A 26,232-nucleotide genomic window follows, 5' to 3' on the forward strand; every position below is an offset into this window, starting at 1 on the left:
GAAATTGTATAACAAATTACAGCATTTTATTTTGACCAGATACATTTTACGGTAAATTCCTGGCAACCACAGCTGCCGGTATTTTACCGCTAAAAATACAGTACAATATGAGGAACATAAATGGTTTACCGTACATTTTACATTTGCAACCGCTAAATATAGAAAAATCTAAAGATGCTCATATACAACCAAGGTAGAGAATATTACTGATAAACAATGAGAAAATTTGACATACCATTTGAAAACAGACTAAACATATTATTTTCTCTATTCCTACAAAACAGCATAGATCTTGAGAATACAGCATGTGTCCATATATATGGCTGGTAATCCATGGAGGAATGAATAAACATGAAACAAAATATTACCTGCCCCTGACCTATCAACAGTAATGAGTCACTGGGTCCTGCCTTGGTGAAGGAAAGGACTCGGTGGAGTTTCTAATGCGCATGGTGTTGAAGATACAAGCTCTGCAGGAGTACTTCAATGTCCATCAGGAGTTCACTTTGGACTGGCAGGATCCCCTCTGCAGCAAAAAAAATGGACAAAGTTTGATCAGTGCTTGAGCAAAATGCACAGAAATGAACAAAACGTGTTGCCAAAACCAGATCTAATGATAAATGATTTCTTAAGTGTAAAATATACAGTTCTTAAAGGATAGCTATTGTCAAAATGCAACCTGGGCTGTTTTTTTCAGTTTTTTTTTTTTTACTGTAAACGAGACAAACATATATCTAAAAGCATAATTACGACAAACAAGCCGTTTTTGAGATTGACCGTGATTTTGTTTTGTGGTCAATAGCCAGTGAATGGGAATACTAGGGGGCCGGGGCATAAATTTGAGCACATCAAAATCGATACAGTAAAAAAAACAAAACAAAAAAAAACAGCCCAGGTTGCGTTTTGGCAATAGTTATACTTTAAATCTACTTATGTAAAAGTTATACATAGACAACGCAGCCCTAATCACAATCATAATTTGTTGGAAAACGTATTTAAGTTTCGTATTGATTTATCATAGAACTTGAAGTTAATGGCTGAATGCATGGTGATGAGACCTATCATTCAATCTACATTTTATAGCGTATGAAACTGCTCACCTGGACATGAACCTGAGCTCGGCTGATTAAGATTAGTGTCTCCTGTCCATCTTTCTTTAGCAAAACTTGAATAATACCACTGCTTACCTCTTATTGAATCTTTGGGTGCAGACTTAATTGAAGAGCCTCGTATAAACAGGCAGGGTGTGATGTTTAGGGAAACCAAAGAATACAGCCGCCATCATTTCTGCCAGAAAACTCATTGGGTGCAACGAAGCTTTCATTGTGGACTGGCTAGATACCTTCTGCATTCAGAAGGAAAACAAGAAGGGCATACACCATAAACAATAATAACTGACAAAAATAATGAGACAAGAAATTAAAGTAACAAAATAAGTGCAAATCAAGTTTCCCTGTGTTACAGTGTAGCTGAATGTTTTTCAACAATTTGATTTACGGTAAAACACATACCAAATATTTCCAGCCAAGGTTTGTTTCAATCTTCAGCATTTTTTTCCTGCCATTGTCTTGAAACTGTTTCATCTGTCTCTCTCATTTGATGCTGTTTACAAAAACAAAACAGCAATATTGTAAAGGGAAAAAGGAAAATTAATTTAATGGAAAAAAAAAAGATTATGACCTGAAATCTCACCATTTCCTGAGAGTCACAGGTCCTTTGAGTATCCTTATGGTTTCTGCTCAAATTCAGTGTCTGAAAAGGGCAGGAACAAAACAAACCTTTTTAATCATAATAAAGACAAAATAAGATTTAGAGACAGACGACAAAGAAATGTGTAAAATATCTTCTTGAATCTGTTTACTTTACTAACCTTGAAAGAGACTCTTGGGTCTTAGCTGTGCCACCACCCTTAAACCTTAAAACAGATGGAGATGATATGCTGGCCTGGCTTGAAATTTCCATATTTGGTGCTGTAAAACAATATCACAAACAATAGATTAATTGTACTTTTTGGACCTTGGCCAAAGCATAATAGAAAAAACAGAAAGTCCTTCATGGCTATTGTGCAATGAAATCATAATACTTACTGGTTTGTTTCTCAGATGTCTCCACTCCTAATGATTGTAGTGCCTCCAGTACAATTTCAAGGATTGAGGCAGACAGGTCCGGCAGCACCTTAGTAATGGAACTCCTCATGCTGCCCCCCATTTCCAAGATGTCTGATAAAAGAATGTGAATAAAGGTCAATTTACACCAAGTGGTACCTTTGGTCTTAAAATATGAAGCTGATCTTGCTTGATACTACACTTTTATACAGTGTTTCGTAAGTACCAAACTAACAGCACCATTATTGTGACAGCACACTGTGTTTCAGTGGAACCATTTGGTACCCATACTTCATGTAAGATGTTAATGGATAGAAATCAATTAAGTCAATGGGTTTTGACCAAAAAAATCATTTTATTTAAAACAGCTTACTATCACTTATGTCACACAGAACATCAGCAGGAGGCTCAGTAGAGGGCTCTTCTGATTTCTGCCACAGATCAGACTCTAGCAGACATCTCAAAGTCTCTCTTAAAGGCACATAATAGGCAAACCTATCTTTTCTGTTTTCATCTCTCCCTAAAAATATTTTCTTTGGTTCCGCATAGTTGAAGGCTTTTTTAAAGATCTGAGCTCTGGAGTGCACTGTCCTCAATGGCCCGGTATGACATGCAGAAAAAAGATCATAGCTTTTGACAGACTCACAGACTTTGTTGATGTCCTCCTCTGATAATGATGTGTCATCTTTTAACAGTGATGCAAGTTTACCCAAACTGTATGTCTGTCCCAACTCATGCATGTTCTGCATTTCCTCTACAATGTTCTGTATGGTTGAAGCAGGCAGTAGAAACTGACCCTGCAATTTTAAGTAGAATAGTGAAACGTTTCTCAGAAAAAGATCACAGAATTCAGGGGGCATTTCCATGTTATCTTCATGTGTAATAGACTGTGCAGCAGGCTCGGAAATCAAGGGTACAAAGTCATCTGATGTGGTTGGAACAGATGATGATTGACATGCAGACTCTCTATATAAATCACCAATGCTGCTGTCTGAAAACTCTGTGTTTACGTGACATGTGAGCAGTAAAAGATGATTTAACTCTAAAGGTATTTGTGCATCCTCTTACTGGACAAGTGACCACGTGTCCTTCCACAATATGGCTCTTCAGATGAGCTATTAACTCTTTAGAGTTCTGACACTGACGTTCACACATCGCCATTGCACATGTAAACGAAGAAACCACCACCACACCAGTGACATGGGTGGGGGCAGTGTCTTCGGTAAAAATGAGCCTTAAACGCGCCATACCTGGTGAATGTCTGCTTGCAGCCTGCTTCAATACACCGAAAGAAACAACGTGGCTCATTCCGATGCAGTTTACAATGAAGCACGTAGCCCCTTGATGACTGAACTACCTTACCACAGAAATTACACGTTAACATAACTCCATGTACTTTGGTAATTCCTCCCTAGCGAATTAAGCACGCCATATACAGAAACTAATCCAGAGCAATGCTTCCCTCGCAACAGTAATGCTAACTCAACTCACAAATGCTAACTAAATTCACAACCTCACTCATAAAAAACGAACTGCTAAAATTATCTATAAACGCTGGGCTGGTGGATTTTTATAACAGAGATAACTTGAAGTTGCATGTACTCACCTCACCTCGAACTAATTGTAAGCTGCCAGGATGTCTACAAATTCCGAAGATGCTGTGGTCCAAGCAGCAATAAATGGCGCTAATATACGAGTTCAAGACTGTGTCCGTTAGCGAAGCCAACTTGAGTCTCCTGCATGAAAAAAAGAGCGGTTGGCACACAGCTCAGCAGCGCGCCGCGCTATTGGTCATTTTCAGGTGACGTCATCCCGCAATGTAACGTCGCTCTTTGTTTCTTTAGGAGGTTCGAATTTGATCAGAAGTCACGTCTGCAGACCGCTGCAGCCACGTCTTGCCTTGCTTCCCCCTTTTTTGGTGAAATGGTTCGCTCATACTGCACAATGTTGCTACCAGATTTTTTTTCTCTGCAATTCGAACGTAAAACGTCTGTACACAGTTTACCAGCAGTTTAGCTACCAATCAACAGCGATCACACAAATTCAAAATTTAAGGCCGACCCACTTAAGGTGGTCTGATAATATGGCGTGAAACACAACAACATAAAGTTGTTTTAAAATAATAATTAAAAAAGATTATTGAAATCAATTTTATTCACAACCATAAACTTTATTTTTAACATCTTCTTTTGCTGTTGATTTTTTTATCAGAAGGTTAACAATGATATACTGCAGGCCTAACTTTTAATCTGTATATCAGTATCTGAATTTTAAAATAAAAAAATACTATCAGTTTTATTGTCTTTCACTGCTGATATTTGCTTTTTTTTTTAATGGTATGTACTGGTTGTATTATTACGGTGGACCCTATTTTTTAACATCTTGTTTCTGTAAAAATGAATGTTTTTGTTTGCTTAAAAATCTACAGCTTTATACTGTGAATTCCAATGTGCACAACCCCAAAAGATGTAGTTTTACTCAAATAATACCGTAAAATCTAAGTTTTTCAGACATTTTCAACATTACAATATGTAATTGTAAAATGTATGCATATTTATTTGTTTTCACAGAAAATATTTATAATTTCAACATTTTATTACAGTAAAAAACAAAGTTTTATCCAGTCTCACAATTAACGGTTATTCAATCTATTTAATACAGTAAAAGGAAGTTTTTGATTTTACGCTCCATTACCGTTGGAATTTGACGGTGTTTTGCTGTATATTTTACTGACTTTTTTTACAGTGTAGGCCTCTTTAGCTCCATCCTCGTGCACTCTCAGATAAATGCTGGTTTTTAAGCCTGTTTCCTGCCAAAATCAAGGAGAGCTTCTATGGTCTAGAGCACAGGTGTCGAGGGCTGGTGTCCTGCAGGTTTTAGATGTGTCCTTGATCCAACACGGTTTATCTAAATGGCTAAATGGCCTCTTATGCCTATATTTAACTCTTTCATTCTTGGACTCTTGGACATTAAAGACTTTGCATATGACTGGGTAGCATTAGCTGTTTATTGCCAATCGCCTGTGCCATTTATGTTCTTTTTTGCAGACATTTCAAGGAAATACATCACTTTTTGATCAGATTAGTATTTTGATAAGAGTTTGATTATTGGGTGGCCCCATTGGATTGCCTGGTTCTTAAGGGTCTTGCAGACTTTTTGACTTTGGGAATGGGTGCACTACATAAAGAACTGTCAGTACTCCTTTAGTCTCTCACAAACAGGGGGTCTGAACAGCAGGTGGGCAGACTGGGCTGTATGCTTGAGGTGACCATATTAAAAATCACCCTTCTCTATGACTTAAGACAGAGCCAAGGGTATAAACGTAAGCTTTTGGGTCACAGGGATAACTTGTGTGGACACCGACCTCATGGTTTAAAATTTTGGTCATGTTTAATATGAGCGTCTCTCATAGTAACAGTGTATATATGACAGAAAATAAGGAAACGTAATTTATGATTGAACTGTTTGGGTTTGTAGTCAAAATGAGCTGATTTTGTTTTTCTTTACCTAAAATGGCCAGCACAGTGTTGTCCTTCAGGACTTCCATGGAGCCGGAGCATACAAAGTAGATAGCCTGGAGCGCGTCACCCTGGCGGATGAGGAACTCCCCCGGAGCGCAAAAGGAGGTCTTGATGATCAGGGAGAGGGAGCGCAGACACCCCCTGCTGGCCGATTCAAAGAGCGACAGCTGCAGCAGCTCTTTATTCAAGTGCATCGCGATGTCGGCTCTGAGCTCATCCGGGAAGTCCTTCAGCAGCTGAAGACGGAACGAGAACATGGCTCAATCTCTGCCTCAACTTCTGCTGCTGTTAGAGGCTTCTCAACTTTCTCTACCATCCTCTGAATGTAATGTGTGGGAAGGTGAAGGTAACAGCCAAAATAAAACCTTTTCACCTTCCCACATAGTCACAAGCAGCTGATACATGCATGTTCAGCAAGAGGTTTAAAGGCTTAAAATGTTTTTGCATATTTACTCACTCGCACGATCTAAAGGGAAAGGCCTAATGTGGAAAAGGGGAAAACTTTGCAAGGAGGAAAGTTGCTGGTAGTCATGTCAAAAGTAAGAGCGTCTGTCCTCCATGATGTTATTTCTTAAAAAAAAAAAGACAGGATTATCTAGATTTAAAACCAACTGGTGGCAAAACACACCAGGAGTGAGTTTAGAGTCTGTGAGGCCATTAATCCGTTAAATTAAGATGGCTGCTCCAGCGTGAGAGAAACCAAACAAAAACCAAATCCTCTCAATGACTGGGAGCCGTGTTTTTTTTATATATATATTTATTTATTTTCTAGTCTGCCTGGAGGACAAGTCACCTCATCTGCACTTTCACTCCACTTTATCCCATTGTGGCTAATCCATGCTACAGAGGCCACATGTCCGTTTGAGAACGTTAAAGGATCAGTCTCACATTTGTTTCCATCTAGAATTCACTGAATTGGATGCACAAACACTCCTATGAGTTTTACTTTTGCCTCAGGGCAGCAGTACCTGAGATCTATCTTAGATTCCTGCACTATCAAGACCAAATGTCATCCTTCCTACCTCACTGACATCAATACCGTTGTTGACAGACCAGGTTGTCTGGAAACACTCCATCATGCGTTGCTCCAGCACCTTGGGTAACCTGTGCACACGAATAAAGTCCTTCAGGTCCTTGGTGCGGGTGTGGTAGAGGGAGCGACGTGAGTACATCCTCTGGATGATGGCGGTCACGTTACCAAAAACCACAGCATGCATTAATGCTGCAGAGGAGACAGAAAAACAGGTAAGAACACCTGAAAAGCTGCTCAGTGTGATGTTTTTTGCTGTACTTGAGGTACTTGTGTGAGTTCGCTTAACGTCCAGCATGAAATGTGCAGTGTGAGGTTTAAGTAACTTGGGATTACTGGGCAAAAGTGGTATATATATATATATATATATATATATATATATATATATATATATATATATATATATATATATATTAGGGGTGCAACTGTTCGTATTCGTATCGATATTGAACCGTTCGATACAGTGCTTTCGGTTCGGTACGCATATGTATCGAACAATACAACATTTGTAATTTATTTTATCAACTTTCCTTCTGACGATGCTGTCTGTGTTGAGCGCTCAGTGAATCTGTGTTCGACTACTCCGCCTAGGCTGCACTGTCGAGCGCAGATCCACTGAGCGCTCAACACAGACAGCATCGTCAGAAGGAAGAGCGCAGGGCAAGCTAGCGAGACAGAAGTTAAGCTCTCCTTGCAACATGGACCTCCCCCACCCTCATTCAGATCTGGCGTTTGGAATTATTTTGGTTTTCATGTGACGTATGACCCTGAAGGTAAGCGAGTCATGGACTAAAGTAAAACAGTATGTTGGATGTGCCATGCAATGCTCAATTACATCGGTGTGAACTAGTGTGTTAGCGCAGTTAGCTCGTTAACGTGTTAGCTGTCTAGCCCCATGCACGGGGCGATCGGCGGTAGCTCGTTAACGGAGATTTGCCGTGTTGTGGTGTTAAGGTCATTTCAACGAGATTAACCTGAAAGCACTAGTGGGAACACAACGAATATGACTGCACATTTACGCCGACATCATCCTAGTGCAAAGACAAAAACAACAAGCATGCTACTAACTTTAGCCGAGTCATTTAGACAGCTGTTAGCACGTGATTCTCCTTATGCTGCTGAGAATATAGCCCAGAAGAAGCGGATAGTATAGCTTTTATTTTGGAAAGAGACATTTCTCTGTAATAAACTCTCTTTTCCAAAGATGAGTGATTCCTCAATCAGATACAGGGCTCGCAATATCGCTAGCCCGACGTCCCGGAGCTAGCGATCTTTCCAGTCGGGCTACTAAAATCTCTCTGCCCTGCCCGTCGGGCTATTGTAGGAAAAATATATGTCAATGCTTTTGCATTCTTTCAGAAATGTAGCTGGGTAATTATGTCATTGGCATCGGTGAGCCACTGTCAATATGTGACATATTGAAATCGCGTTTGAATTTGCGCTTGTTTTTTTGCTTTCACTTTGCAATGACAGCACTGATCTGTGAGTGATGATAATTTGTGCACCAATTCCTCTGACATTGTCTTATTAATCGTTAGCTTACTATGCAAACATGACAAGTGAAATCTCCCGCAGCAAGCTTAAACATGTGAGAGGTTGATCGCGCAGAGAATCGCTGAGCTTATGTGAGTCCGTGTGTAAAAGTAGCAGTATATATATTTTAGTTCTGCTGAGCCAAATAAGACAGGTCGGGGTGAAGAAGTGACAGCCAAAGAAAAGCTTACCACAAAACGGAGAAGTTATGACAAATGAGACTATAAGGCAAAAAGAAAGTGCAGCTTTATGGTTTCATGGACAAAAGAATTTCTGTGGCTGCAATATGACGAGCTAAATAACCAGGGGTGCACATAAGTGGTGCGCATTCGCTGTCAAAATAAAAAACGCGCACAAGGGTTAGGGTTAAATTTAAAAACTGTACTTCTGAGTTAAAATATATATTTATAATTTTAATAAATGACAAATTAAAAAGGCATGAACATTTTTTTGTATCGAAAAAATATCGAACTGTGACACCAAAGTATCGAACCGAACCGAACCGTGAATTTTGTGTATCGTTGCACCCCTAATATATATATATATATCATATGATATACCTTTATTAGTCCCACAAGGGGAAATTTTTATATATATATATATATATATTAGAGCTGGGCGATAGAACGATAACGATATGTATCGCGATATAACTTTTACTCGATAGAGAAATTAAGCTATCGCGATAGACCTCGCCGCTCTTGTCCTCTTTAAAAAAAAAAAAAAAAAAAGGTCAGCCAATCCAAATTAAGTAGCGCAGAGCCGAACCAATCACAGCCGCAGCGTCACATCGCGTGACTTGTTACGTACAGCACAAGTGCCAAGCCGCACGTGTGTTTGTTTGGGAAGCAGCCAGCGCATAATGGAGGAAATGTGTGCCGACTAGAAAAATCAACCGAGCGTGACCGAAGAGAAAACAGATGATGGTTCCAACGCCGGAGAGATTGTCGAACGGAAGAGCCATAGAAGTTCCGTAGTGTGAAGGTATTTCGGCTATTTCAAGTCTGACAAAAAACAGAGTAGCGTGCACTGTAAATTGTGCCGAAAGCAAGTCTGGAAATACAATAAACTGGTGCATGCGTCACACTGTGCGCCACGTTATTGTTTCGGTGAAATGAATTTCTACAATACTGTTACTGTTAATTCTACTCTCTGCAGTGTTTAAATGCTTACATATACACACAGTTACTGTCCCTCCACACATACGACTCGGTTCTGCTTCTATGCCCCAGCTTTGTTTACTTTTTCCCACCGAGGCTTCTAGACTTCTGATTGGCCAACATTTCTGCACGGTTAGGAATCTAGCTCCACCTGCTGCTTTGGCATGTTCATAGCAGCGTTTTCCTTCATTTCTGCCTTTATGTGTGGACGGGATTATTTTTTAAAACGAAAACGGAAAATCTCAGTTTTCAAAAACTGAGATTTTCCACACGTGTACGTGTACGTGTGGACGTAGCCTCAGTCTCTGAATGGAAGCGCTAATTCGTCATTCGGCTTTTGTCAGACTAAAGTAACTGTTAAAACTGTTTGAAAAGCTCAGCTATACAACAAGGAGAGATTGAGAATTTCCTTTTAGTTCTCAGTTTATTTGATATTGACAAAAGTTAGTCAGTTTTGTCTGTTCTTCTGTAAAACAAACTAAGATTTATTTTTAGAATTAATATTTTGTTTCTAAGTGGATTTGACAATTTAGTCGTCTGTTTCGTTTGTTCTATTTTGAAACTTAAACGCTTTAGCGGCTGCCTTTTGTGTAGTTTGCAATATTTGCCTTTATTTATCTGAAAAAGTCTCATGTTCCTTAAGTACATCTACCCTGTTGAACTTATTATGGGAAATAAATATTTAAATAAAAACAAGCTGCTGATTATTTCACATTTTACTTGTGAGCAACGGCACATTTAAATCTTACAAATATAGTTATTTGGCTTATATCGTGTTAGATATCGTTATCGACTGAAATGAAAAAAACATATCGTGATATGAAAAAATCTCATATCGCCCAGCTCTAATATATATATATATATATATATAAAAATTTCCCCTTGTGGGACTAATAAAGGTATATCATATGATATATATATATATTTGTTTTAACAGATTTTTTTTCCATATTTTGAAAACCAAGCATTAAATTTTACCACTTACACAGTTACTCATTTGCATAAAAAAGCAAAAAACAAACAAACAATGAGGTTTTGTATTTTAACGGAAAATTTTTTCCTACATAATATTTTTGGTTGTTGAAAAAACCCAACAGACAGACAGACAGACAGACAGATATTTTTTATGGCTCAGGCTGTAAAGGGTTAAGAACATCTGATTTTGATGTTGAGGTTTTGCCCACCTCCGATCAGCATGGTGCAGATGGAGAAGATCTTCTCAGAGTCCGTGTTGGCCGAAACGTTGCCAAAGCCCACACTGGTCAGACTGCTCAGGGCAAAGTAGAGTGATGTCACGTAGGAGCTCCTGACAGACGGTCCGCCGCTCACTGTCATCCCTGAGCCATTCGGTGCCCTCACTCTGGTCTTGCTGCCATTCCACTGGCCTGAATCCAACACGCTCGCCCCGTTCAGTGGCTCCAAACTAGAGCCGTTCCACTGGCTGTAATTGCTTAGTCCTGCTGTCACAGTGTCTTGAGGCGATTCAGAGACTCCCAGCAGGGAGGTCAGCGGTGCCATAAAGTATGGCGTTCCCAAGCGTTTGGCCAGTTCATGGAGCCAGCCTGGTGGGGGAAGTGGGACAGTCCAGAAGAGTTTGTCAGTTTAATGAGAGTGCAACCGTGTTTGTTTGATGACCTTTACTAGAAGGCTTCATTAGCGGCGGTAACAAGCCTGGAAGGGTAGAGTCATTCCTTCAGCTTTGGTGTATGTGCATTTGGGAGTACACGTCTGACACAGCATGCAAGCATTTTAATGTCAGATTGTATTTATGCACAGTGCAAATAATAAGTCTCATTATCTGTCAGCTTGTGGCTGTTTTAACATTTTGACAGGAAGTCAAAGTCTCTTAGAAATTACTTACATCACAAGGGACTTCTCATATTTGCTTCACACTACTACTTAATCAACCACAGTAACGGGCATCACTTATATAAGCAGAGGTCATTCCTTGAACCCTAAATGGCTTTAAAATGATTAGGCATCCTAGTGGCGCACAATACCGATATAACATACTCTTATAATGCTTAAAAAAGTTCAGCTATTATCTAGTCATATATTCATTTCACAAAACAGAAAACAGATGCAAAAATGGACAAAAACCTATGACTAGATCTGGAACAGGCTGTTCTTTAGTAGCCAAAGATACAATTTAAAATGTGTTCTTTGCTAAGTTGTCTGTTATGTGTAGACACAACATCATCCCTATCCATCAGAAGATGGATGAGTACAGGGACTGTACAAAGCAGCCAAATAAGACTTTGAAAGACCTTCAGAAACCCTGGAGAACTATTGCTCAAGACCAATTTAAACAAAACACATAACGTCCGTCTCCATGGACGCAAAATACAGAGACTTTTGTGCATTATTGTCTGCTCCCTTGTCTTCTTTCCTGCTGAGTCTCTATCAGAATATTGTAATTTCAAGAGTAAAACACAGCTTTTTGTCTGTAAACCCAGAGCTGACTTGTGTAGTGTTACATAAATAAACTGGTAAGAGAGCTTTTAAACCTCGTGTGCACAACTCTCATTAAGCCTGACTAGTGGAGAACAAGCCTGCTCATTGGAAGCAATTTGTGCAAGTTCAATTACCAACCCTATGATAAACGGCTGACCCACTTCTCCACCTTAGCCCACCCCACGTGTACATTTACATCCACGTGCATCTACAAATCAGAGAAAACCATATATCTTTAACCGCTGCTCACCATCGTCCTCCCTCTCTACTCTTTTGTCTCATTGCGCTTTGTTGCGTTAAATCGCTCAAACAGGATAAGCACCAGCACCACATGCACCTCGCAGTATTGTTGTTGTTTGGCACCGGTGAGCGCAGTAGGAGGGGAAACAGATCACCATAATTAGAAGTGTTTTCGCAGTGAAAGGACACACATACAAGCTGCACGTAGAAGAGTATCTTCATGCTTTGCTTCGGAGCATTTAAAATGACACGCACAATCTTTGATTGGGTCTGTCTCCCTGTCTCTTTGCTCTTTTGCTCCCCCATCTAATGAATCCCCGTAAATCTTTAAATGAAACCACAATACAGACACACAGACACGAACCTATATCCCAAGAGGTGAGGCTATTACTTTCGATCTCGCTGCGCCCAATGAAGTACCACACGCAGGCCATCCAGTGGGCCAGCAGTGCAAAGGTGGACATGAGCAGCGTGAGGACCACAGCGCTGTACTGGGAGTAACGATCCAGCTTCTGCAGGAGGCGTAAAAGGCGTAGCAGGCGCACCGTCTTCAGCATGTGAACGCCGAAGTTCTGGGAGTCAGAGACAGAAGGGAAGGCGAAAACTTGTAACGGGAAATATGACAAGTGGAGCTCATTAGGATGGGATTAGTTACTCTCAGATAGGTAGGGTAGAACATTTACTGTGACTTGAATTAGAAATAGTCAGGTTTAATCTTTTTCACATCTGGAGCTGGGGAAGGTTTGTAATTAGAAGTACTGGTGGACACTGACAGTCTTAATCAGTCACCTTGATAGTGAGCTATGTTACTGAGGGACCTGGTGCACAAACCTATTTACAGCACAGACAAACAGCAAAAACATGTCTCAGTATCCTTACAACACAGACGGAATTAAAATAGCCCAAGAAAATAAATTCAGAGCTGGTTCAAATTCAGTTGTAGCAGGCAGAGGAAGTCACTGATGTTATCATACTTTAGTGAAAACAGTCCTGATGCTCCCTCTTACCTCCTCAAACATGCTCACGATATTGATTTTTCTCATTCCTTGCTCATTTCTGTGTCCAATTAGTAGCCTGTTCACTGGTTTCCACACATGCAAGATGGATTACACCACACAGAGACAAGAATTAATTCCAGAAACCTGGATGTGATTAAGAATCGGCAAAGAAGAAACAGGTGTGTGATTGCTCTGCTTTGCTCCTGTTTTAATCACAGGGGGGGGGGGGAGTTACAAAAATATGATGATGATAATCTAAAAAATAAATGATTAGAAAACAAACCAAAAAACCCCAACTCAGTGTCATGCTAATCACACACTGTACAGATCTGTCTTTAGTTGCATGGTTGTGTTGCACAAAAAAAATCTGAAAAAAGTTAATTTTTTAAACAGGCACCTGTTATTATGATTTCCAGCTCCTCAGTTTTATTCTGGGACTTCACTAAAGTGGTGTTTGAATACCACATTTTTCTAATTTTGGTTCTGTACGTTACCACAATGAATTTTAAATGAAACAACTCAGATGCAGCTGAGGTGCAGACTTTCAGCTTTAATTTAGGAGGTTGAAAAAAAGGATTGCATAAAAGTCTAACACAATCCCATCATTTCAGGGGCTCAAAAGTAACCAGACAAATGAAATAACTGAAAATAGAGTCTTCATTTCTATGCGATGACAGCCTGAGGTCTTGAACTCATGGAAATCACCAGATGCTGGCTTTCCTCCTTTTTAATGCTATGCTAGGTCTTCACTGCAGCGGCTGTCAGTTGCTGTTTGTTTGTGAGGCTTTCTGTCTGAAGTCTAGTCTTCAACAAGTGACATGCATGCTCAATAGGGTTCAGATCAGGTGACTGACTTGACTGAGTAAGAATATTCCACTTCGTTGCTTTAATAAATCTCTGGGGGGTTTTTGGAGGACATACACTCTTCGATCTTTTGGGTCATCGCCCATCTGTATTATAAAATTTTAACTGCATTTTAGCTGAAAAAATACAGTATATACACTCCACTTGTCACATCAGTACTTTAATTTTCTGTTTATAACATCAAGTGGTTAAGGATGCAACCAGGAAGCCTTAAAGAAGTGCCAGAAGTCTGGTCCTCCTTATCTAGAGTCCCACAGCCTTTTGGACTTGCAACCCCCTGAAAGTACAGACATATCTCTTTATTAGAAACAGCACAATGGGGACATGAGCTGTAAATGCTCTATAAAAAAGTAGTAAAACAAAATAAATATTAGACCAAAGTAAAAAGTGTAGTGTAGCCTCATGTGCCAGTCGCAATGTTTTCTGCATGAACAGCTATCAGGATCTGCACTGAACATCATCTGGCTAATCTACTTGTCTCAAACGGTAATTTGTCCTCAGCGTACTCATTTATCAACTTAATTACCAGTTACCTTATAATGAGTTCTGGTTGATACTAACCCTCTCAGCTTTCCTCCTTTTTGAAGCCACTCTTGCAACAAATTTGCACAGGAAGAGCAACGTTTCAACAAAATATGGAACAAAAAGTTGTCAGTCACTTTTCAGTTCAGGTTTCTGTGAGTTTAAGTGCAGGCATTGTCGTCTCGGTGACCACTGAGCATGTTCAGTTTAATTGCCTTATTAAATGAGCAGTGAAAGAGTTGAGCAGCAGGAGAGTGCTACTGATAAAAGAATGAGGTCTATGACCGCCAGCGGGGCCCTTAGAGCCACTACCTTCATGTCACGTGCACAAAAATGGATAAAAATCATAACTAAAGGATCACAAAAGCATAAGCAACAGTCAAGCAAGCAGGATTTATGCACCATGCCTCTATTCCAACCCTTGTGTAACCAACTAAAAGTCATTGCTGCAGACTCACCACACTGATATTGAAGGCATAGAGCAGGTCAAAGGGCAAGGCGGCAATCAGATCCACAGACAGCCAGGACGTGACGTAGTGAATATATATAGAACGGGCGTCGTAGACCACCTGACCCGACGTGCTCACGTAAGTTGTTCGGAAGTTCAACACGATATCTAGAACGAAGCACACGAAAGGCATCATTAAATCTGGAGATGACCCAGTTGGATGACCAAGACCAACCCAACTTCTATTGAAATAGAACTGGCTAGCAAAAAAAAGGAACTCCACCTTCACCACAGACAAAACAAGAAAGAAAAAGAATGACATCACAAATGTAGGCTGAAATGCTTTAGCAGTGTGCCAAAACCTTAAAGTCTAATTGACTCTCCTTCTTGTGATTAATCAGTCACTTTCTTACCTAAAGCAACACTGTGTCAGTTTGGTAACTTTTACTTGCATTTTTTATGAGCAGTAGATGAGAAACTTGATACTGCAGCCATGCCTGTAGCATAAATATGAGGCTAAAGCCAGCAGCCAGTTACTCCGCAGAACCACAGGGACTGAGCTAGCACAACCAGTACCTGTAAATCAAACATGTATTGTGTTTGCTAAACCAGGGTTGTCAAACATAAGTCTCAGGGGCCAGAATCAACCCGCTTTTTTAAAGTCATTTGACGGCTATGGAAGGAAGCGCATGAAACTTAAATTATTTTAAAAATTATTTTTTGAAGGGTGGCATAAATTTTACTTTTATCTGTGTTTTCATAACTTAAAGGACCTTCTCCACGTTCATTCAAAATTCACCAGTAAATAAGTATAAGATAAACCATTAGATGACAGAAAGTTCCTGTTTTTTCACTGTTTAATTTTGAAATTTACAAAAAAAAAAAAAGAAAAAGAGGAGTTTCTGCCAATTTTCCATTTGATAATTACAGGACAGTGTGTGCAATGAGCTAACAGAACTTTTTCTGTAAGTTTATAGATTTATTTCTTAAGCCCATCATGCAGAAAAACTGAGATGTGTTGTTAAAATTTTCGGCAAAACTTACATTTTAACTACTGATTTTATCTACTGTTTTTTTAAATCGATTTTAAATCATGCTTTTTATTTGTTTTTGTTTTTTAATGTCTCTGTAAAGCACTTTGAATCACCTTGTTGTTGAATTGTTCTATATAAATAAACTTGCCTTGCCACAGTGGGCTGTACTTGGCCTACGATGTAAACTGAGTTTGACATTGCCGCTCTAAACAAAGCCAAATGGAAAAAAAAAAGAAAAAAGAAAACCCTGTCTTGCTTGTTTGTTTTTTCACTTTAACTTTTAAACAGGGCAAAACTTGCTGTTTCTTCCTGTTTAAAGTGTTTATGCTAACCAGCTGCTGGCAGCAGTTGTGCACTAGTTTCCTCAGTTTCAATGTTGCTCTCCCCAAAAAAAAGTCTGTATAAAAGAGATAAATGACACAGCTGCCTACACGAGTGACTAATGTGAGCTCCTGGTGGCTTTTAAAGCAGTCTGATCTTACAAGTTCCACTTCCAGACTGAACCAGATTACCTAAACACAAACTGTATTCATGTTTTGGTACAAATGGAACAAAACACAGGCCTGGGTGACCTGGTTAGTGCAGCTGCAATGGGAGATGTAGAGTCACATGGACACTAACAGCCGCTTTTGACTGAAGGGACTTTTCGAGAGGTCAGGAGAGTGGGTATCATTTGTCTCACAGACTGTTTAACGCAAACTTTTATGGGATTTGGGCCTTTGTAAATACTTTTGTGTGACTTCTATATGGATCCTTGATCATTTCAGGCTCATATTATATTCACCATTCATAGATGTTTCCACCAGAAAAAAAAGGTGCTCATTTTTAAGTATGGTTCATAAAATTGGATAGAAAATGATAGGAGTTAAAAGAGAAATGACTGGCAGAGAGAGGGGAAGCATCTTAAAACGGGCTTACCAATGATAAAAAGTATCTCCACCAAGATATCGCTGACACTCGGTGGGTTTCGCGCTGCCGAGCCGCCGTCCTCTCGTATTTCCACAGCTGTGAAGCAAACGTTATAGGGAACTGTGATGGCCACGTAGAAAGTGGCCAACAAGATCAGCCAATCCCAGCCGGCCTTGAATGCACCGTAGTGAAGGAGGATGAAACGGGATTTTTGGACATCGGCCACCTTATACTCGGGGACAGGGTTCGCATTGGCTCCGAGAACGCTCTTGATGTGTAGCATGGAAAAACACACATGAGAATTAATGGGCATAAATTAACAGTATTAGCATTATATATCTGCCAAGTTAACAATGGGGAGTGGCTTTTCATCTCCATTAAATATTTCATCTTTAGCACTAGATGTGAAGGTATAATTTATGGTTCCACTGGATTGGCGTGATTGAGACTTATATCGCCATCAAATCTAAATAAAATTGGCCAAGCTGAAGACAAATGGCTATTCCGACTGCTCCTCGCATGTTGGAGGCAGTTTGGCAGTCTTTATGTCATTAAAGGTTGCTTAAATTTACAAGCCTTCATCTTTTTGAATTGATATGCAGATCACAATCACAAGCAAAGCTCTTGAAACCATGACAACCCTCTTAATCAGTAAAGCCAGTAAACCCCTGACACCTTATATGGCGCTTCAGTTGCACTCTCCTGGAGGCTGCAGCTTTCCCTACAGACAAAACATGCTGATGACACTGCGACTTTTGGCCTTACTAAAGGCTTAGTCAGGGTTTGAAAGTCTGTGACGGGGTATTTATATTTAAAATGGCGCATCCTCTGTGCATATTTTATTGATACTTAGCAAAGGAGAATTGTGACTGTAGAGTAAAAGTCAGAGGTCACTGAACTTTAAAAAAAAGGCATTGGCTGTGAATAATTTAAACCACCAAACACAGCACATCTCACATTGTTGATCTTCAGCTTGCTCTTGGTTTTGTCCTGTTTCTGCAGGTGTCCCGACAGCTGATAGAGGACAGCCCGACTGCGCCGGCGCTCCATGTTACAGCCTGAGGGGCAGCTGATCTGGCGAATCTCCAGACCAGTTTCCTCATCTGAGAGCAAGGGCACACAATAGGAGAACAAAGCACTAATGTGGCAGAAACTCTCACCGTGCTAACCTGCACATGCCTATAACTGAATCTAAAAGGAGGCAAATGAGAGATAGCTTGAGGACGACTGTTGTCTGGTTTAATTGAGCAACATTATGAACATTGTAGTAGTTTGGCTCCACCGAGATCTGTAATCTAAAGCTAATATGTTTCACTTTAGGTCATGGCTGTTCACCATAGCTATGGAGAGCCATAATCTAAATGTCTGAGGTCGTGTAAAACACTACACTAATACGTGAGGTGATGACAGCATTAGATTAGTGGAGCGATGCTGTACATTTACTCCCTGCTGCTGTGGAGCTGGTTGTTATGTCTTTACATCCCTCAACCACACATACAGAAAAGTTTTCAGCACATGGCAAATCCCCTCCAGTTGAAACAAAACAGAAAAACTGGCGATGAATTCACTGTAAAGTAGGTCTGTCTGATATTCCCATGTTGGTGTTCGTCAGCGTTGCAACTGACGCTGTTGTGATGTCATAGCTTTGGAATATGGAGGAAAAGGAAAAACCAAATGCCTTTGTTTATATAAAACTCAGCATTTCAGGTGTTTTCTTTAAGAATTCATACAATATAATAAATATTTTATCAAGTCAGGTTTTCTGTTAGCCAAGCTTAGGTTTCTCACGTTGGGTTCCTCGTGACAGTAAGCTAACGTCTTGGCTAACGCTAACTAAATGCATCTGAATGCTAAGACAGTGTAAACAAGTCAGCTGCGATGCTGATTTTGGACCAACGTTGTCACCGACATAGGAATATTAGACCATGTGAAAATGTAAGTGTCCACTTTGGATATTTTCAGATAAACAGTCAAAGTGGCACAGAGGAATCTCGATATGTGCTTTAAGTATTTGATGTTAACAGTAAGTTTGCCCAAAATTTACTGCTTGGGAAAGCAGGAGAATCGACTTGTTTGTGTTCTGTGATAAGCTGCACTGATTCATTCATAAAGCTCCATCAGACCTTTAGATAGACAGCTGCAGCAGCTCTGCGTTTGCTCGAACCACTAGCATTATTTACAGCTCATCATGTGCAACGCGTTCACATGTCACTGTATGCTCACATCATGTTCTTTAAATGCAAAGTGTATTTGTTCAGTGAATATGTGCTGGCGCATTCATGCACAGCACTGTGCTTATGTGTTTTCTAAGTCCATGCACAATAGTCCAAAGGATGTTGTTTTTATTTGACCCCTTCTCTCTAAAGGAATCATATGAACTGATCGGCTCTTTGCCATCTTTCTCGACAGAACTGACAGCAGGTACGTGAAGTAGGTAGTTTGACTGATTCTCGTTAATGCCTTGCTCATTTCACGTGAATTGGACAGGGAGTGGATGGTGCTCACCAATGTCAGATTCATTGTCACGGTCCTGGTCCTTGTTTTCTGTGATGTCCTTATGTGAGACCAGGAACAGAACCACCTCGCCCTTCTCGTTCTTGATGGGAACAATGTCCAACAGACACCAGAACTTAGAGCCTTTTCAAGGAAAAGAGATCAGAACACAGACACATATTGGTTTGGAAAAAAGAAATACTGCACTAAACACTATTTAACTTGTCAGTCTGCTCCAGCAGCCGAGTCTTACCGCTCTTCTTGTACAGAATGATTTCAGTCTTGAACTCCCGGCGTTCATCCAGAGCTTTTTGCATCTGTGTGGTGAGAGGGTTGCTGGTCTCACTCCCGTACAGAAAGTGACACATGCAGCTCTTCTGCATCAGCTCGCCGCGGGCAAAGCCGGTCAGTTCGCAGAAGCCATCGGAGCAGTAGACAATGGGATAGAGAGACTGGACCTGAGCATTCCCCAGGACGAAGTTGCTGTCTGAGCGGAAGGAAGATGGGAAAGTGATGGAGCAAAGTCACAAGGGAGGAAAAAGGAGAAACATAATCAAGGTAAGAGTGTAAGAAAACTGGAGAGCAGTTAGAGGACAAAAGAACAAAACCAGAAAGCTCAAGTCGTTCTCTCTTGTTGTTAAATGCTGATAAAATACTTAATTACCACCAAACAACAGCTTAAACCAGCTGAGGCTGGGAGCTGTGCCTTTAAGGATTTGTTTTGCTGTGCATCCTGTCACATTTATGCACCACGTTGTGGGGTCAGCACCTACGGGTTCACCAAGATTATTCAAAAGGTATCGCATTAAAATTTCATCCACGGCTGTCTTTTCTTTTTTTCTTTCAGTACTCACTCTCGCTGCGTGTTTGGCTCTAAAAGGCTTCTTCTCACTTTGAAGAGCTGTCCTCAAGGAGAATTTAACATGCCTGCTGCTTTTCAATGAACTTCAAAAAAAATAATCATCTCCTTTACTTTGTTCGTCTTCTGCACCTCCCGTGCATTATCATTTTTTTCTTATTATCTTCAGCTGTTTTTTTGTTTTGTTTTTAATCACATATTTTATGATTTGGGGCCACATCAATTTATCCTTACTTAACCTTTAAATAGTTTCAGACTGAAATTAGCAACAGTATTTTCTTCTTTGTGTCGGCTTTGGCCAGTAGTTAACATTGTTAAGATTTTTATATTACTCTGTTAATTTGAAATCATCTCTTTGCAGGTTTCTATATTCATTATAATTTTTTTTGAATCGTCATGTGGCTACAACATTCTACTCTGAGAAAATTTACATTGCACAGTCTTATTATGTGCCTGCCCTCCACCATTTATATGCTATCGTTGGGAGGTTTCAGTGATTTATTTATTTAATTTCTTTTCCCAAAAGTAGACATTTTGAGATTTTAAAGTAAGCTTTAGCTGTTATAATATCATAAAAACTAGTTACATAACACCTAACCATTTAGCTATTATATAAATACTGACATATCCAATTTTTAAAGCTATATAATATATTAATAGTTAGCCATAGCTCAGTTACTAAACTAAAATTAATTCTGTGTGATACATTTTTCTATAATTTCTTTTAATATATACTCATATGAATTACTATGAGGAATTTAGACTGACTTGGATAAAGTCTACAGCTAGATAACATAAAACCACAGACTGTATATAAGTGATGGATGCAGTGGTGTCTCAGGAGACTGAAAAGATTCGGCATGAGCCCCCGCATCCTCAGGACCTTCTATCACTGTGCCATTGAGAGCATCCTCACTGGATGCATCACCACCTGGTATGGCAACAGCACCGCCTACAACTGCAAAGCTCTCCAGCGAGTAGTGCGGTGCTCTGAACGGATAATTGGAGGTGAGCTTCCCTCCCTCCAAGACATCTACAGGAAGCGCTGCCTGAGGAAAGCGGGGAGGATCATCAAGGACTCCAGTCACCCCAGCCATAAACTGTTCAGACTGCTTCCATCAGGAAGGAGGTTCTGCAGCATCCGGTCCCGTACCAGCAGACTGAGAGACAGCTTCTTCCATCAGGCCATCAGACTGCTGAACACGTCATAGACACCTCAGCTTCACTACTGGAACTTCAACATTATGCACTCCACACTGTATATAAATGCCACTTGTTTTGCACATATTCAACTCTGTATATTTTATATATTTTATTATTATTATTTTATTTTATTTTTTTACTATTTAATTTGTAAAAATGTGTACACACACACACACACACACACACACACGTAGGAAAATATTTAGTATACACATCCAGAAATGCATACACTATTATATATTGTACATATATTTATTAGTTTCAGGTTGGCCATTCTTGTATTTTGCTCGTTTGTGTTGTTGTGTTTGCACATCTCTGTTGCTTGTGGGGCTCGCACACAAGAATTTCACTCGCATGTGCTGTGCCAGTGTGCCTGCACATGTGATGTGACAATAAAAAGTGATTTGATTTGATTTAAAATCCTATTTAATGGCCAGCAGGAAGTGACTCCAAAAAGATCCCAGAGATGCTGAGCACTTGTTGGCCCTTTTGCCTTCACTCTGTGGTCCATCTCATCCCAAACCATCTTGATTGGGTTTAGGTCAGGTGACTGTGGAGGCCAGCACTCACTCCCCTCATTGGTCAAATAGCCCTTACACACTTGACGTGTGTTTGGGGTCATTGTCCTGTTAAAAAATAAACAATGGCCCAACTAAACGCAAACTTGTTGGGATGGCATGTCGTTGCAGGATGCTGTGGTAGCCATGCTGGTTCAGTGTGCCTTCAGTTTTTAATAAATCACCAGCAAAGCACCCCCACACCTCCTCCTCCATGCTTCACGGTGGGAACCATGCATGTAGAGACCATCAGTTCACCTTTTCTGCATCGCATAAGACATGCCAGGTGGAAACAAAGATCTCAAATTTGGACTCATTAGGCCAAAGCAAAGATTTCCACTGGTCTAATCTCCATTCCTTGTGTTTCTTGTGACCAAACAAATCTCTTCTGCTTGTTAGTAGTTTTTTCTGACCACAAAGGCCTGATTTGTGTGAATCAGGCCTTTGTGGTCAAATGTGGTCTCCTCTGAACAGTGGATGTAGAGATGTGTCTGCTACTGGAACACTGTGTGGCATTTACAGTGGCTTGCAAAAGTATTCGGCCCCCTTGAACTTTTCCACATTTTGTCACATTACAGCCATAAACATGAATCAATTTTATTGGAATTCCACGTGAAAGACCAACACAAAGTGGTGCACACGTGAGAAGTGGAACGAAAATCATACATGATTCCAAAATTTTTTTATAAATAAATAACTGCAAAGTGGGGTGTGCGTAATTATTCAGCCCCCTGAGTCAATACTTTGTAGAACCACCTTTTGCTGCAATTACAGCTGCCAGTCTTTTAAGGTCTGTCTCTACCAGCTTTGCACATCTACAGACTGAAATTCTTGCCCATTCTTCTTAGCAAAACAGCTCCAGCTCAGTCAGATTAGATGGGCAGCGTTTGTGAACAGCAGTTTTCAGATCTTGCCACAGAGTCTCGATTGGATTTAGATCTGGACTTTGACTGGGCCATTCTAACACATGGATATGTTTGCTTTTAATCCGTTCCATTGTTGCCCTGGCTTTATGTTTAGTGTCGTTGTCCTGCTGGAAGGTGAACCTCCGCCCCAGTCTCAAGTCTTTTGCAGACTCCAAGAGGTTTTCTTCCAAGATTGCCCTGTATTTGGCTCCATCCATCTTCCCATCAACTCTGACCAGCTTCCCTGTCCCTGCTGAAGAGAAGCACCCCCAGAGCATGATGCTGCCACCACCATATTTGACAGTGGGGATGGTGTGTTCAGACTGATGTGCAGTGTTAGTTTTCTGCCACACATAGCGTTTTGCATTTTGGCCAAAAAGTTCCAATTTGGTCTCATCTGACCAGAGCACCTTCTTCCACATGTTTGCTGTGTCCCCCACATGGCTTGTGGCAAACTGCAAACGGGACTTCTTATGGTTTTCTGTTAACAATGGCTTTCTTCTTGCCACTCTTCCATAAAGACCAACTTTGTGCAGTGCACCACTAATAGTTGTCCTATGGACAGATTCCCCCACCTGAGCTGTAGATCTCTGCAGCTCGTCCAGAGTCACCATGGGCCTCTTGGCTGCATTTCTGATCAGCGCTCTCCTTGTTCGGCCTGTGAGTTTAGGTGGACGGCCTTGTCTTGGTAGGTTTACAGTTGTGCCACACTCCTTCAATTTCTGAATGATGGCTTGATCAGTGCTCCGTGGGATGTTCAAGGCTTGGGAAATCTTTTTGTAGCCTAAGCCTGCTTTAAATTTCTCAATAACTTTATCCCTGACCTGTCTGGTGTGTTCTTTGGACTTCATGGTGTTGTTGCTCCCAATATTCTCTCAGACAACCTCTGAGGCCATCACAGAGCAGCTGTATTTGTACTGACATTAGATTACACACAGGTGCACTCTATTTAGTCATTAGCACTCATCAGGCATGTCTATGGGCAACTGACTGCACTCAGACCAAAGGGGGCTGAATAATTACACACACCCCACTTTGCAGTTATTTATTTGTAAAAAATGTTTGGAATCATGTATGATTTTTGTTCCACTTCTCACGTGTACACCACTTTGTGTTGGTCTTTCACCTGGAATTCCAATAAAATTGATTCATATTTGTGGCTGTAATGTGACAAAATGTGGAAAAGTTCAAGGGGGCCGAATACTTTTGCAAGCCACTGTATCTGGGCTCTAATCTGAGGTCCTGTTAACTTGTGATTTCTGAGGCTGGTGACTCGGATGAATTTATCCTCAGCAGCAGAGGTGACTCTTGGTCTTCCTTTCCTGGGCCGGTCCTCATGTGAGCCAGTTTCATTGTAGCACTTGTAGCACCTGGTTTTTGCGACTGCACTTGAGGACACATTGAAAGTTTTAGCAATTTTCCAGACTGACTGAGCTTCAGCTCTTAAAGTAATGATGAACTGTTGTTTCTCTTTACTTAGCTGATTGGTTCTTAAGAAAGGCACACCTGTAAAGCGAAAACCATTTCAGGTGACTACATCATGAAGCTCATTGAGAGAAGGTCAAGGGTTTGCAGCGCTGTCAACAAAGCAAAGGGCTTTGTTGACAGCGCTACTTTGAGGAATCTAAAATATAAAACATATTTAGAGTTATTTATCAATTTTTATTTGCTACATAATTCTATATATCTTGCTTCATATATTTGATGTCTTCAGTGAGTATCTACAATGTGTGTCCAAACTTTTGACTGCTAGTGTGTGTGTATGTAAGCATACGTAACTTGACGAGCAGGCTATGATATAAGCCAGAGCTATGACAAATCTTTTGACAGCTTAAGTTATGCAGCCAGCCTTGAATAATTCATTATCAGACATTGGGTTAGGTATTATAACTGACTCACACTCTTAAGGCATTCATTCCATTGAGATCATTAAAGTCCATGCATGCATGAATCTGGGGGACTGGAGCAACCACTTTGAAGAATGTGAGCAATACAGGATGAGAGAGCCTATGATTGAATGAGATGAGCAGGAATAGATGGATCAATAGATGCATATAAAGGGAGATTGCTTAAATAACTGGGGACAATGACATTTTATAATTTGCACATTAATAAAGCATGCCCAATGTAAATGCTCTTGCCAGACCTTGAAGCACTACTCAGACATAAATACAAACTGCCTCTCAGTGCTAGAGGCTCATGGAAAGTCACATACTTCTCCGAGGCAGTACACTGAAGTTGTAAATCAGAATAATTAACTGACAAAAAATATTTTTGTGCATATTATGTCATCATTAAATATATGGCTCAATAAAATCTCATTTATTGTGACACAGACATGTGAAAAATAAAGTTTTCATAACATAATAAAAGAATAGCAGCCAAATGCTACTAATCAACTGCGTTTGATTGGCTGATAACCAGCCAGTGTGAGCATCTCTTAAAAAAAACTAAAGTTTTGGCAGTTTGCTGGTCTGGAGCATTCAGGTGTGTTAACACAATGTCTCAGTCTCCTCAGGCGTGGATACCCAGTCAATTCCACCAAAGGTCAGGCTATGCAATGCTCAGAGAAACTACAAAAACAAAACAAAGAGCTACAGCTACAGTTAGCATGTTAAATGTTAAAGTTCATGACAGTACAATTAGAAAAAAATGGTGCCAGGAGAAAGTTTCTTCTCTTCAAAAAGTTCATGCCATTATGGCTTAAGCTTATAAAACTGCATCTGAACAAGCCAAAAGACCTCTGGAACAATGTCCTCTGGAGAGATGAGATCAAAGTGAAGATGCCTGGTCATAACAGAGAAAACTAAACATATCAGCACAAACACTTGATCGAAACTGTTGAGCACGGTGGTGGCGTAGTGATGAGTTGACCTTGTTGGAGCCACAGGACCTTTACACCTTGCAGTCACTGAGTCAACCATGAACTCCTCTGCATACGAAAGTATTCTAGAGTCAAATGTGAGGCTAAATGTGGGGACAGTTAAAGTCTGACCCAAACTAGAACGTGCAACAGGACAATGATCCCTAAACACAGCAACAATGGCCGAAAAAGAAAAGAATCAAGGTGTTTCCTGTGATCCAGTCAAAGTCGAGACCTCAACTCAAATCCTGAGGCAGTTGTCAGCACACACCGCACACCCATTCTTCATAAAAGAATGAAGATAAAAACACTGTAAATAAACATTGAACGGCATTGCAAGATGGTTGCAAAGAGGAGTGGCAATAACAACAAAATAAAGAAAGCAATAACAATTGCTGACAAGGTGGTTCTAAAAGCCACTAAATCGTGGGGTGTTCTTAGCTTTTCGGATGCAATGAGTCCTGTGAAAACTTTTTTTTTCACTTTGCTGTACGAGAAAGCCACAATTTCTGCGAGTTAGATGAGAAGATGAAT

At 40.3% G+C, this 26,232-nt stretch overlaps 1 protein-coding gene and 1 long non-coding RNA gene across 2 annotated transcripts in view; both read right to left on the bottom strand.

Annotated features, from left to right (window-relative positions):
• LOC146547889 (voltage-gated delayed rectifier potassium channel KCNH8-like) overlaps positions 1-26,232 on the bottom strand; it is a 61,051-nt gene that overhangs the window by 19,490 nt on the left and 15,329 nt on the right. Inside the window, exons 2-10 of the mRNA XM_085264263.1 lie at positions 19,565-19,798; positions 19,324-19,455; positions 17,776-17,921; positions 16,828-17,086; positions 14,886-15,043; positions 12,408-12,615; positions 10,534-10,911; positions 6,649-6,848; positions 5,613-5,862 (exon numbers count right to left, since the gene is read on the bottom strand). Of these exons, the coding sequence (XP_085120389.1) occupies positions 5,613-5,862; positions 6,649-6,848; positions 10,534-10,911; positions 12,408-12,615; positions 14,886-15,043; positions 16,828-17,086; positions 17,776-17,921; positions 19,324-19,455; positions 19,565-19,798 (1,965 nt within the window). The remainder of the gene's footprint in view (positions 1-5,612; positions 5,863-6,648; positions 6,849-10,533; positions 10,912-12,407; positions 12,616-14,885; positions 15,044-16,827; positions 17,087-17,775; positions 17,922-19,323; positions 19,456-19,564; positions 19,799-26,232) is intronic.
• On the bottom strand, positions 5-3,802 carry LOC146547890 (uncharacterized). Its single transcript, XR_014890665.1, has 7 exons — positions 3,712-3,802; positions 2,088-2,219; positions 1,871-1,970; positions 1,693-1,752; positions 1,512-1,602; positions 1,188-1,345; positions 5-526 (listed from the first exon to the last, which is right to left on the bottom strand). It is a non-coding gene; the product is annotated as an uncharacterized LOC146547890 (long non-coding RNA).

This window comes from Mchenga conophoros, linkage group LG23, assembly GCF_057382185.1.
Source record: "Mchenga conophoros isolate Kocher_MC1m ecotype Shallow Benthic linkage group LG23, M_conophoros_male_GT1.1, whole genome shotgun sequence".
Classification (NCBI taxonomy): domain Eukaryota; kingdom Metazoa; phylum Chordata; class Actinopteri; order Cichliformes; family Cichlidae; genus Mchenga; species Mchenga conophoros.